The 12,378-nt window shown below is 42.7% G+C and overlaps 1 protein-coding gene across 1 annotated transcript in view; it reads left to right on the plus strand.

Moving 5' to 3' along the window:
- Window positions 1–12,378, plus strand: part of Wdr82 (WD repeat domain 82) — a 32,088-nt gene that overhangs the window by 18,743 nt on the left and 967 nt on the right. Inside the window, exon 7 of the mRNA XM_076212122.1 lies at window positions 9,468–9,560. Within this exon, the coding sequence (XP_076068237.1) occupies window positions 9,468–9,560 (93 nt within the window). The remainder of the gene's footprint in view (window positions 1–9,467; window positions 9,561–12,378) is intronic.

Here is a 12,378-nt window from a genome sequence, read left to right on the forward strand (position 1 = left end):
AAGGGGACATTCCTAAAAAAAGCAAAGGCATAAGAGGGCCTGAGAGGAGTTTTTCAACCAGAACCCTAAGGTTTGGATCTTTTAATGTGCATGGATGTGGTACAGATGAGAGTAAAAGGCAATATGTTTGTGAGATAAAAGATGGATGTGTTGGCATTGAGTGAAACTAAATTGAAAGGGAGTCAAGTTTGAGTTTGGCAGTGTAGTTGGGAGGGTGTCAGGAGTGAAGAAAGGCTAAGGGAGAGAAGTGGTGGCATTACTAGTAAGTGAAGAGATAGGTAAACATGTAGTGGAGTGGAAGGAGGTTTCTTCAAGGTTACTGTGGATGAAGGTGAAACCGTGAAGGAAGATGTGGGTTTTTGTAAGTGAGTATGGGCCTGGTAGTGAGAAGAGTGTAGGGAAAGGGATTATTTTTAGATCGATTTAATTGCATATAGGTTTAGAGAGAAAATTCAATGCATTGGTATTGGGAGATCTCAATGCTAGGATAGGAGATGAACCAGTAGATGGTGTGGTTGGGAAGTGTAGAGTTTCAGGAAAAAATCTTAGTGGAGATATGATGGAGATGTGTCTAAAAAGCGAGTTGAAGATAGCGTTTAGGAAGAAAGTCAAACATAAGTACAAATGGGAGAGGGTGGTGGATGGAAGGGTGGTAGATAGGACTTTAATGGACTATACTGGTAACCAGAAGAGTAGGAAGAGTTTTGGATATACATGTTCTAAGGGGAGAGAGTGGGAGAATATCAGATAACACTGGCCTGCGAAGTTTCAAAGGTAAAGCATCTGATAACTGATTCTAGGGTAATTTGCCATGCAGAATCTAAAAATCACTCATTTTGTTCAATCAGGTCACGTTTTTTAGATACGAGGCGGTAAAAATAATTAAAAACGCCATTTAGTGCTATTTATTCCCTTTAATTTTGGCAAAAAATTCTTGACAAAAGAAACAATTTTTTCTTGCATAGTTCAGAAGATAAAGAGGATATATTACAGAAAATCTAATCATGGATGAAGGGCCTTTTCAGTGACTTTCTCCTGTGTTGGGCAGCCACCACATCTCGTTTCAAACACCAACAGTAGTCTGCAAGAAAGTTCACATCCCACCGGCCTTGGTAGCGTTCTTCCATGACACGAATATTCTGGTGGAAACGTTCTCCCTGTTCCTCACTGAAGTCACCACAGTTCTGAGGGAAATAGTCTAAGTGGGACCGTAGAAAGTGCATTTTGACTGACATGCGAGCCCCTAATTTTTGATAGCTGTTCAAGAGCTCATCGACTTCTTTCTCGTATTCTGCACTTCGGTTATTTCCTAGAAAGTTTCTTATCACTGACTTAAGCAACCACCAAACGGACAGCTCAGCTGCATTCAGTGCATCGTCAAACATTGAGTCCTTCATAAGTTCCCTTATCTGAGGCCCATCAAAGATGCCAGCCTTAAGCTTTTCCAGACTGATCTGAGGAAACTTCTGCTGAAGAAAAGTAAATCCCATGCCGACCTTGTCCATTGCCTTCACAAAGTTCTTCATCAGTCCCAGTTTGATATGTAAAGGTGGGAGTAAGACCTTGTTTGGTTCAACAAGAGAACGAGCCTGAACATTGTGTGAACCAGGTTCCAAACGTTGTCGTGGTGGCCATTCTTGTCTGACAAAATGTTGATCATCAGCCCGACTATCCCACAAACACAAAAAGCATGGATATTTTGTGTACCCACCCTGTAGTCCCAAAACCAATCCAACTACCTAGATGTCCACAGATCAACCAACCATGGTCATTGTAGTTCAGAGCAGACAGTAGCTGATCCATGTTGTCATGAGTTTCTTTCATTTGCACCGAATGACCGATTGGAATTGAAGAGTATTTATTTCCGTTGTGAAGGAGGACTGCCTTGAGACTTCTGCTGGAAGAGTCGATGAACAGTCTCCATTCAGTAGCAACATAGTCCATCCCCATTGATTGAATCAAACCAGCAATGTTGTTGCAGTAAACTAATGACTAGTCCTTCTGGGTTGTGAAGAACTGTCTAAATTCTCTTTCATGCTCTCGGTACCAAAAGAATGTTGTCTTAGGTGCTAGCAAATTTTTCTCACGAAGACGAGAACCCAGAAGCTGTGCTGATTCCTTCGATAGGTTTAGATCCCATGTCAGGTCATTGAGATCTGCTTGTGTTAGAGGCACTGGCCGGTCATTCTCTTCTGGCATGTATTCTCCACCCTCTGCCCTGTCTAGTGCGTTATCAGATTCCGATTCAGAGCTAGATTCCATTGCAACATCTGGCTCAGGAACGGGCAGGCCTGGACCATGAGGGACTGGTCGTATGGCAGACGGAACATTAGGATACTGAATACAATGCTTGTTCTTGTGGTTGACTCCTTTAAGATTAGTCATGCAGAAATAGCAGTCTGACACATGATCTTTACCCTCTCTCCAAACCATTGGAACAGCAAATGGCATACTCTTCCTTTTTTTATTTCTCCAATCACGCAAGTTCTCGACACATGTTTTGCAGCTAACATGGGGTGCAAATGGCTTGTCCTGGTCCCCAAGCTTAACTCCAAAGTAAGCATGATATGCCTTCTTCACAAAATCAGTTATATTTGCTAGTCGACGAGGAAGAATCACATTACCGCATATGTAGCAGAACCTATCAGGATGATTTGTGCATTTGCGTTCCATTTTCTGTCAATCTAAGATACGTGTCCAAAATAGAAACACAAGAAGCACAGATTCTTGTAAAAAGCACAGATTCTTATAAAATCAGTCACATTGATTGGAGATCACACTTTTCTAAACCATTTTCAGTTTCAGTGTTGTCAATGTAGTTTCAGTTTCAGTTTCGGTTTCAGTTTCCTGAAAGTAAACAAAAACATCATTAGGTTTCAGTATCAGTTTCGGGGTGCTACAGTATAATTTTTATGCAAAAAAAAAAAAATAAGAATAGGCTATACCTGCAGCCTCGTTTTCCTTATACTTAGTACTATACAAGGCCCAAAAGTCGCACTTCTCATATCTCAAACACTAGACCTGATCCAAGGAAACGGATGGCATTTTTGGATTCAGCGCACCAAAAAACCTATAAATCGCTTGAAAAACCTTAGACCTTTGAAAAAAAAAATTTAAACGCAGGCCAGTGTAAATTTTTGGTAGAAGAAAAGTTGAGAGTGGAGGATAGATGGAGAAAAGAAAAGGACTGAAGGTAGGGAGGTGCTTAAAGTAAACTGCTTAAATGAAAGAAAAGGAGATGGAGTACAAGAAGAAGCTGAGAGAACAGTGGGAGTGAAGGATAGACTAGAACTAGGAGTGGAGGAGGAATGGGTATATTTCAAGGAGGTGAGTCACAAGGTGTGCAAAGATGGTTTGTGGAACAAGGATGATGGGAGGAACTAGAAGGTGTAGTGAGTGGTGGGATGATGAAGCATAGAAGGTTATAGAAAAGGAAACAAGCATTCACAGATTGGTTACAAAATAAGATGAGAGAATCATATGAGAGGTACAAAGAAAAAAAGAAGTAAAGCATAAGATAAAGGAGGCAAAGAGGAGAGCAGATGTGAAATGAGGTAAGGGTATGACAGATAATGGAGGAGAAATAAGGATGAAGTGAAAGCAGTTGTTAACCCCTTCCATACGGTGCCGCACACGTAGGCGTCATGAGGAGCAAGTGGATTCGCGACGCTGCCATATCAGCGTCTTGATTATATTTATTGTAGTCGCCCCTGTGTTTTTACATTCTCCCAAATGCGCCCTGAATCCCATTCTCTGTGGTTTTCAAAATTCGCGGGTGAAAGAGAGAACGATCGATATAAGCGGTGACTATATTTTATGATGCGAGTATTATTACGACACGTCATAAGGCTGGCATTGGCTGCTGCCCGCGAGATTTAAGTCCCGTACTGAAGTGGTTAAGATGATGAAAGCAGGTAAGGCACCTGGTCTGGATGGATGCCATGCAGAATGTCTAAAAAAAGGTGGTACAGTGATGGTGGACTGGCTGGTGAGGTTATTTAATGTTTGCTGGAGAGAGGGTAGAGTGCCGGAGGACTGGAGGAGTGCCTGTATAGTTCCACTTTACAAGGGAAAATGGGACAAGTGTGAATGTAGTAGTTTCAGAGGGATTAGCTTTTTAAGTGTAGTTGGGAAGGCTTATGGGAGGATCTTGATTGAGAGGATTAGGAGAGGAACAGAAGGAGTAATTGGTGAGGAACAGTGTGGATTTAGATTGGGTAGAGGTTGTGTAGATCAGATTTTTGTGGTAAGACAGATATGTGAGAAAGCTATAGTAAAGGGGAAGGATGTTTTTTGGGCATTTATGGACCTGGAAAAGGCTTACGACAGGGTAGACAGAAAGGTGGAGGTAGAATGTAGATTGAGAGAAGGTAAATGCCTTGGTGGATTAAAAAGTGTAATGAGGAATAGACATTTGGGAATGGGAGACTGTATGAAGGAGTGATTGTGCCAACAGCACTGTATGGGGCAGAAACATGGAACATAAGAGAGGAAGAGAGAAGGAGTTTGAATGTGTTTGAGATGAGGTGTCTGAGAAGTATGATGGGGGTTACTAGGCTAGATAGAGTGAGAAATGAGGAGGTGAGGAGGAGAACAGGGGTGAAAAGGGGGCTGGGAGATAGGGTTGATGAAAGAGTATTAGGGTGGTTTGGACACATGGAAAGAATGAGTGAAGAAATACTAGTAAAAGAGGTATGGAAGGCAGATGTGGAGGGAGTGAACATGAAGGGACGTCCTAGGATGAGGTGGATGGATGGGGTGAAGGGGGCTTTGGGGAAGAGGGGAATGTCTGTTGAGGAAGGACAGGAGAGGACAGAAGACAGGGGTGAATGGCGAATGGTTGTATATGGATGATGTGATGCATGAAGTGGAATGGGCAGGTGGATGGGGGGTGAGGTAGTATGTGTGAGCAAAATTTGACGCAGCCTGAAGGGATTTCTCCCCGTCTTCTCCTTTATGCATGGGGGGATGGAGAAGGGGGGGGGGGTCACCGATTTAATGAAGCGGCCTTGCTGTGGATGTGCTGTGTCTTGCGACACTGCTTCTGACCCAGGGTAGTGGACAAGGTGCAGGGATGACCCGTCATCCAGGAGGTGCTAAGATATGAGGGAGGGTGGAGGGGTGTGGAGTGTATTCAGGGATGGAATGGGTGGGAATGATTTTATGCCTTTTCCTTTTTGGCTACCTCCCTTGTAAGGGGGAAAAAGCCTTGGTATATGTATGTATGTACATACAAAGGCTTTTTCACCCTTACAAGGGAGGTAGCCAAAATACAAAGCATAAAATCCACTCCCAACCATTCCACCCTCACACATTCCACTCCCATTCACCCCCCTCCCTCCCTCTTATCTTGGCTCCTCCTGGATTATGGGTCGTTCCTGCATCTTGCCCACTGCCCTGGGTCAGAAGCAGTGTCACAAGACACATCACATCCACAGAAAGGCTGCTTCATTCAATTGGCAAATCCCCCTCTCCATCCCCTTATGCAGAAGAAGAGAAGATGGGGAGAAATTCCTTTGGGGTATGTCAAATTATTTTTCACACATACTCCCTCACCCCACCATCCCCCACCCACTCCCATTCATCCATCACGGCATCATCCATAAACAACCATTTTCCATTCTGTCTTCTCCTGTTCTTCCTCAGCATTCCCTTTTTTCCCAATGCCCCTTTTACCTCATCTATCCATCTCATCCTTGGTTGTCCCCTGATGTTCACTCCTACCTCTGCCTGGCACACCTCTTTTACTAATCTTTCTTCATTCATTCTTTCCATTTGTCCAAACCATCCCAATACTGTTTCATCATCCCTATCTCCCAACTTCCTTTCCGCCCCTGTTCTCCTCCTCACCTCCTCTTTTCTCACTCTGTCCAGCCTAGTAACCCCTATCATACTTCTCAGGCACCTCATCTCAAACACATTCAAACTCCTCTTCTCTTATCTTCCATGTTTCTGCCCCATACAGTGCTGTTGGCACAATCATTCCTTCATACAATCTCCTCTTATCATCCATTCCCAAATGTCTATTTCTTATTGCATTTTTTAATTCCTCAAGACATTTACTTATTTCCCTCAATCTACATTCCACTTCTACCTCCACTCCTCCATTTCTTGCCACATTCATACCCAAGTATCTAAAACTATCCACTTCCTCTAGTCTCTCACCCATAATACTCACTTCCAGTCTGCTGCCACTTTCTTCCCTTGTACATCTCATCACCTTACTTTTACCCAGAAGGGGAGAGGATGGCAGCAAACTGGAAATGAGTATTAAGGAAGAGAGACTGGAGAAAGTGGATAGTTTTAGATACTTGGGTATGCATGTGGCAGGAAATGGAGGAGTGGAGGTAGAATGTAGATTGAGAGAAGCAAGGAAATGCCTTGGGGAATTAAAAAGTATAATGAGAAATAGACATTTGGGAATGGATGCTAAGAGGAGATTGAATGAAGGAGTGATTGTTCCAACAGCACGTTATGGGGCAGACACATGGAACGTAAAAGACGAAGAGTTTAAATGTGTTTGAGATAAAATTCCTGAGAAGTATGGTAGGATTACTAGACTGGATAGAGTGAGAAATGAAGAGGTGAGGAGGAGAGCTGGGAAGGAAAGGGAGTTGGGATGGGTTGATGAAAGAATATTGGGATGGTTTGGACACATGGAAAGAATGAGTGAAGAAAGATTAGTAAAAGAAGTGTGGAAGACAGAGGTGAAGGGAGTGAACATGAGAAGGCGACCAAGGATGAGATGGATACATACATACATATACCAAGGCTTTTTTCCCCCTTACAAGGGAGGTAGCCAAAAAGAAAAAGGCATAAAATCATTCCCACCCATTCCATCCCTGAAAACACTCCACTCCCCTCCACCCTCCCTCTTATCTTAGCACCTCCTGGATGATGGGTCATCCCTGCACCTTGTCTACTGCCCTGGGTCAGAAGCAGTGGATGGGGTAAAAGGGGCATTGGCAAAGAAGGGAATGTCTGCTGAGGAAGGAAGGGAGAAGACAGAAGATAGGGGTGAGTGGAGAATAGTTGCGTATGGATGATGCTATAATACCTGGAAAGGAGTCGGTGGGGGATGGAGGGGTGAGGGAGTATGTGTGAATTATATTTTGATGCTGCCCAAAGGGGTTTCTCCCCGTCTTCTCCAGGAAGAGCCAAGATAAGAGGGAAGGAGGGGTGGTGAACAGGAGTGGAATATGTGGGGATGAAATGGTTGGGAGTGCATTTATGCCTTTGATTTTGGCTACTTCCTTTGTAAGGTGGAAAAAGCCATTGTTATATGTATATATGTATGTCCTTAAAAGTGGCAGTTGCCACCAACCTGACACGTCTTTTAAGAACCACCAACTTGGAAATAGTGTGCCAGACAAGCAGAACGATAAAAGACATTACGAAGACGGAAATACACAACAACCAGACACCGGGCACCAAAGCCAGTGTTTATTGTATTCCGTGTTCAGGATGTGATAAAGTTTACATCGGAGAAACATCACGCGACCTGAATACACGAATACGTGAACACCGTTACGACGTCAGGCATGATGTCACCACCAATGCATGTGTGACACATAGAAACAAGGAAAACCATCTTATGGACTGGAAGAATGCAGAGCTGCTGATACGGGAACCAGACAAAATCCGCAGGAAGTGTTTAGAAGCAGCAATCATTCAAGGAACAAACACTATTGAACAAAACAGGGGGATGTTTAACATCTCGCCTCACATTATTCCCCTAATACCCATGGCCAGCATAATATTAAATATCTAAACCACCCTTTGTGGACATTTCGCCCACAGATGTTTGGGCCAGCATTCTCATCCTTTCCCAGTGTCCAATGCCCCCCCTCTCCTCCTCCTCCTCTTCCTTCCCCCCCTTTTCTCTCCCCGTTCCCTCCTTTCCCCTTATTTAATCTCAAGCATTTGTATCTCAACTTGTACTTGAAAAAGCTGTAATAAGCGAAACGTCGTACAAATAAAGGCTCCGTCCTCATATGGTGTTTATCTCATCATATATGTATGTACCTACAAATTATCTGAATTACAAGAACCTTGTTTATAACTGTCTAACCCATCCAATCCACTCAAAATCCAGACCTTGTCCATTCCAATAAAATATCTAACTCTTCAGGAGAAACCATAGGTGTGATGGAGTACATCAGCTGTACCACACCAGTAAACTTCCCAATACCCCAGAAATGTCAATCAATCATTCCTCCCCTTCAAATAGCAGAGATAAATCCCCCATCCACAATATCTGACACAGTCTGTCTTAAAATTAAAAGTACAAGCAGTGGGCAGGATACAGGGATGACCTGTCATCCTTGAGGAGCTAAGATGAGAGGGAGGAAAGGGTGGTGGATGGGAGTGAAATGGGTGGAAATGGACATGTGCCTTTTGACTTGGCTAACTCCTTTGTAAAGAGGAAAAAGTCCTTGGTATATAGATACACAAGCTGAAATTCATCCTATCCTTGAACTGATCACACACCAATACCAAACCATATGCAAACCTCCTAGATCACCCCTTCCCCTACATAGGGTATTGATTGAATGTTTTATTGGACTAATGTTTTAAGGGCAGTAGTGACATCTCTGTGGACCAAGTTGTCCTGTATTCTTTAAAAACTGGAGACTGGTCTCGCTCAAAAAAAGAATACTGATCACTTTAAACTTCTACTATCCTTCAGTTCTACTACCCTTCTTTTGTTGTTTTACTTATGTTCCTTTACCATCTCTACAATTCAATCTTTTGTGCAATATTGGCCCCAAGGATAGAAGTCCTGACCATTTACAAGAAAATACACCCAGAATAGCTGAACTAACAAGTTCTACACCAGACTGCATGGAACCACAACCCAAAACATCCATCACACCACTTCAGATCAAACAATACTACAGTGCATACAATGGAAAAGCTGACACCTCATCCCAAACTAGAACAATAGAAACCTGACTGCTGCTTAAAGAAACAACTATGCATCACACATCTCCTACTTAAAAGGCTACCACATACCTATTTCCACCACTCCTTACCTAAGCCAAACACCAAGGTATAGCAAACTTCATCCATTGAAATAGGAGATTGGAGTAAGTGGAAAATGGTTGTAAATGAATGATAAACTGATGCAGCCTGAAGAGGCTTCTCTTTTTTACTCCTAACTCATGAGGGCACAGTTGAAGTAAACCAGCATTGGCTGTTGGGCTCTGCTGTGGAGGTGCTGTGTCTTGCTGCATTGCTGCTGACTCAGACAGTGGGTGGGGGGCCAGGGATGGCCCTTCATCCACAAGGAACCATGACATTTTTGAAAGGGAAACAAATGGGTGTGGATAATTGAAGAGTGGGTGCATACCATGATTGGCTACCTCCCTTGTGAGAGGAAAGAAGCATTTTGATATATAGATGTCAATAGATTATATATATATATATATTACTGATTGATTTATTTTATTTTTATATCTTCACAGGTGTGTGTATTGAATGCAGACCATACTAGCCCAGTGCAGTGTGTGCAGTTCAGTCCCAAGTATATGATGCTTGCATCAGCTTGTAATAACATGGTAAGCATATTGTGTGTATATTATTTGCTGTTGCATGTGACCTGGAGGCCATTGGTCCTCTACAAGACTTGAACCACCAGATTCATTGAATAGGGTGATATATGTATGTATGGATGTATATATATATATATATATATATATATATATATATATATATATATATATATATATATATATATATACATATATACATACATACATACATACATATACCAAGGCTTTTTCCCCCTTACAAGGGAGGTAGCCAAAAAGGAAAAGGCACAAAATCACTCCCACCCATTCCATCCCTGAATACACTCCACACCCCTCCACCCTCCCTCTCATCTTAGCTCCTCCTGGATGATGGGTCATCCCTGCACCCTGTCCACTGCCCTGGGTCAGAAGCAGTGTCGCAAGACACAGCATATCCACAGCAAGGCTGCTTCATTAAATCGGCGACCCCCCTCTCCATCCCCCCATGCATAAAAGGAGAAGACGAGGAGAAATCCCCCCGGGCTGCTTCACATACTACCTCACCCCCCATCCCCCTCACCCATTCCACCTCATGCATCACAACATCATCCATATACAAACATTCTCCATTCACCCCTGTCTTCTGTCCACTCCCGTCCTTCCTCAAAAAAAAAAAAAAAAAAAAAAAAAAAAAAATATATATATGTATTTATATATATATGTATATATATATGTATTTATATATATATATGTATATATATATATATACAGACGCTCCTCAACTTACGTTTTAGTTAGGTTCCGAACGGCTGAACGTAACGTGAAAATGAATGTAAGTTGTTACTGTACTATACATCCATAAATTCTATTACCGTATCTTATAAAACACCCCTAAATCATTAATTATAAACATAACATTGTAAAATAATAACATTAATTTCAAATATATTAAATATAAGCAACATAAATTGAGATGGTGGAGGAGAAGGAGGAGGAGGAGGCAAGGCACGTTCAGTCTGTTGTTTGTGCCATGTAAACAATGGACGCAGCATCATGTGTAAGTATCGTTTGAACTACGGAGAGTGCGCTAGACTAAAAATTTTACTCCAATTTTTTTTTTTTACAATTTTTTTTAGTCAGTTCAAACGTAAAATCGAAAAAACGTAAAACGAATGAACGTAAGTAGAGGAGCGTCTGTATATATATATATATATATATATATATGTATATATGTATATATATATATATGTATATATATATATATATATATATATATATATATATGTATATATATATATATGTATATATATATATATGTATATATATATATATATATATGGAAAAGGTGGTAGAGAAACGCAGGTTAGAGCAACAACACTATATTCCTGACATTTCAACTACAAGTCTTCTTCAGAGGGACAGACGTGTGTGTACAGTATGTATACTCTCCTTACGGCTCATCTGGCTGGATGTCTCAGAATGTTGCATGCTGATTGGCCCGATACTCCCTACTCCATAACCAATCTGGCGGCTGCCAATGACAGATTGACGAATCCTTCTCTGTGGATGCTGAGCTTTCCCAGTGTTATACATGTAGACTCGACCAGCTTTCTCATTTTTCTCTCTAGCCCGGTCCAGATAGGGTGTGCCTCTTCCCATTCTGGTAAATGCCCATTCATGTCCACGTGCACTACCAGAGAATTTGAAGTCCTGTGATGTCGTAGATCATTCTTATGTTCTGTTAGTCTCTTTGTCAACCCCCACGACGTCTCACTGTAGTATGTTGCAGGACATCCACTGCATGGTATTCCATACACTATGCTATTTTCATTGGTGTGCTGTTTTTATTTGTTATTAGGATGGTTTGGACACATGGAAAGAATGAGTGAAGAAAGACTAGTAAAAGAGGTATGGAAGGCAGATGTGGAGGGAGTGAACATGAGGGGACGTCCTAGGATGAGGTGGATGGATGGGGTGAAGGGGGCTTTGGGGAAGAGGGGAATGTCTGTTGAGGAAGGAAGGGAGAGGACGGAAGACAGAGGTGAGTGGAGAATGGTTGTATATGGATGATGTTGTGACTGCATGAGGAGAAATGGGCGGGGGGGTGGGGGGTGGTGTAGTATGTGTGAGTAAATTTTGACGCAGCCCGAAGGGATTTCTCCCCGTCCTCTCCTTATATGCAAAGGGGGACGGAGAGGGGGGGTCGCCGATTAAATGAAGCGGCCTTGCTGTGGATGTACTGTGTCTTGCGACACTGCTTCTGACCCAGGGCGGTGGGCGGGGTGCAGGGATGACCCGTCATCCAGGAGGTGCTCAGATGAGAGGAAGGGTGTGAGGGGTGTGGAGTGTATTTGGGGATGAAATGGGTGGGAGTGTTTTTATGCCTTTCCCTTTTTGGCTACCTCCCTTGGAAGGGGGAAAAAGCCTTGGTATATGTATGTATGTATGTAAGACATCCTTTAACACATGGAAAGCATGAGTGAAGAAAGATTAGTAAAAGAGATGTGGAAGGCAGAGGTGGAAGGAGTGAACATGAGGGGGCAACCAAGGATGAAATGGATGGATGGGGTAAAAGGGGCATTGGGAAAGAGGGGAAGGTTTGTTGAGGAAGGTCAAAGACAGAAGATAGGATAAGTGGAGAATGGTTGTGTATGGATAATACTATGATGTATGGAAGGGAGTGGGTAGGGGTTGGGGGGTGAGGGAGTATGGGTGAATGTTATTTTGACGCAGCCTGAAGGGATTTCTCCCTGTCTTCTCTTTTTCTGCCTGAGGGGACAGAGAGATGGGGGAGGTCACCATTTAAATGAAGCGGCCTTGCTGTGGATGTGCTGTGTCTTGCTACATTGCTTCTGACCCAGGGCAA

This window comes from Oratosquilla oratoria, chromosome 29 (genome assembly GCF_046742065.1).
Source record: "Oratosquilla oratoria isolate Oo_2021 chromosome 29, ASM4674206v1, whole genome shotgun sequence".
Classification (NCBI taxonomy): Eukaryota; Metazoa; Arthropoda; class Malacostraca; order Stomatopoda; family Squillidae; genus Oratosquilla; species Oratosquilla oratoria.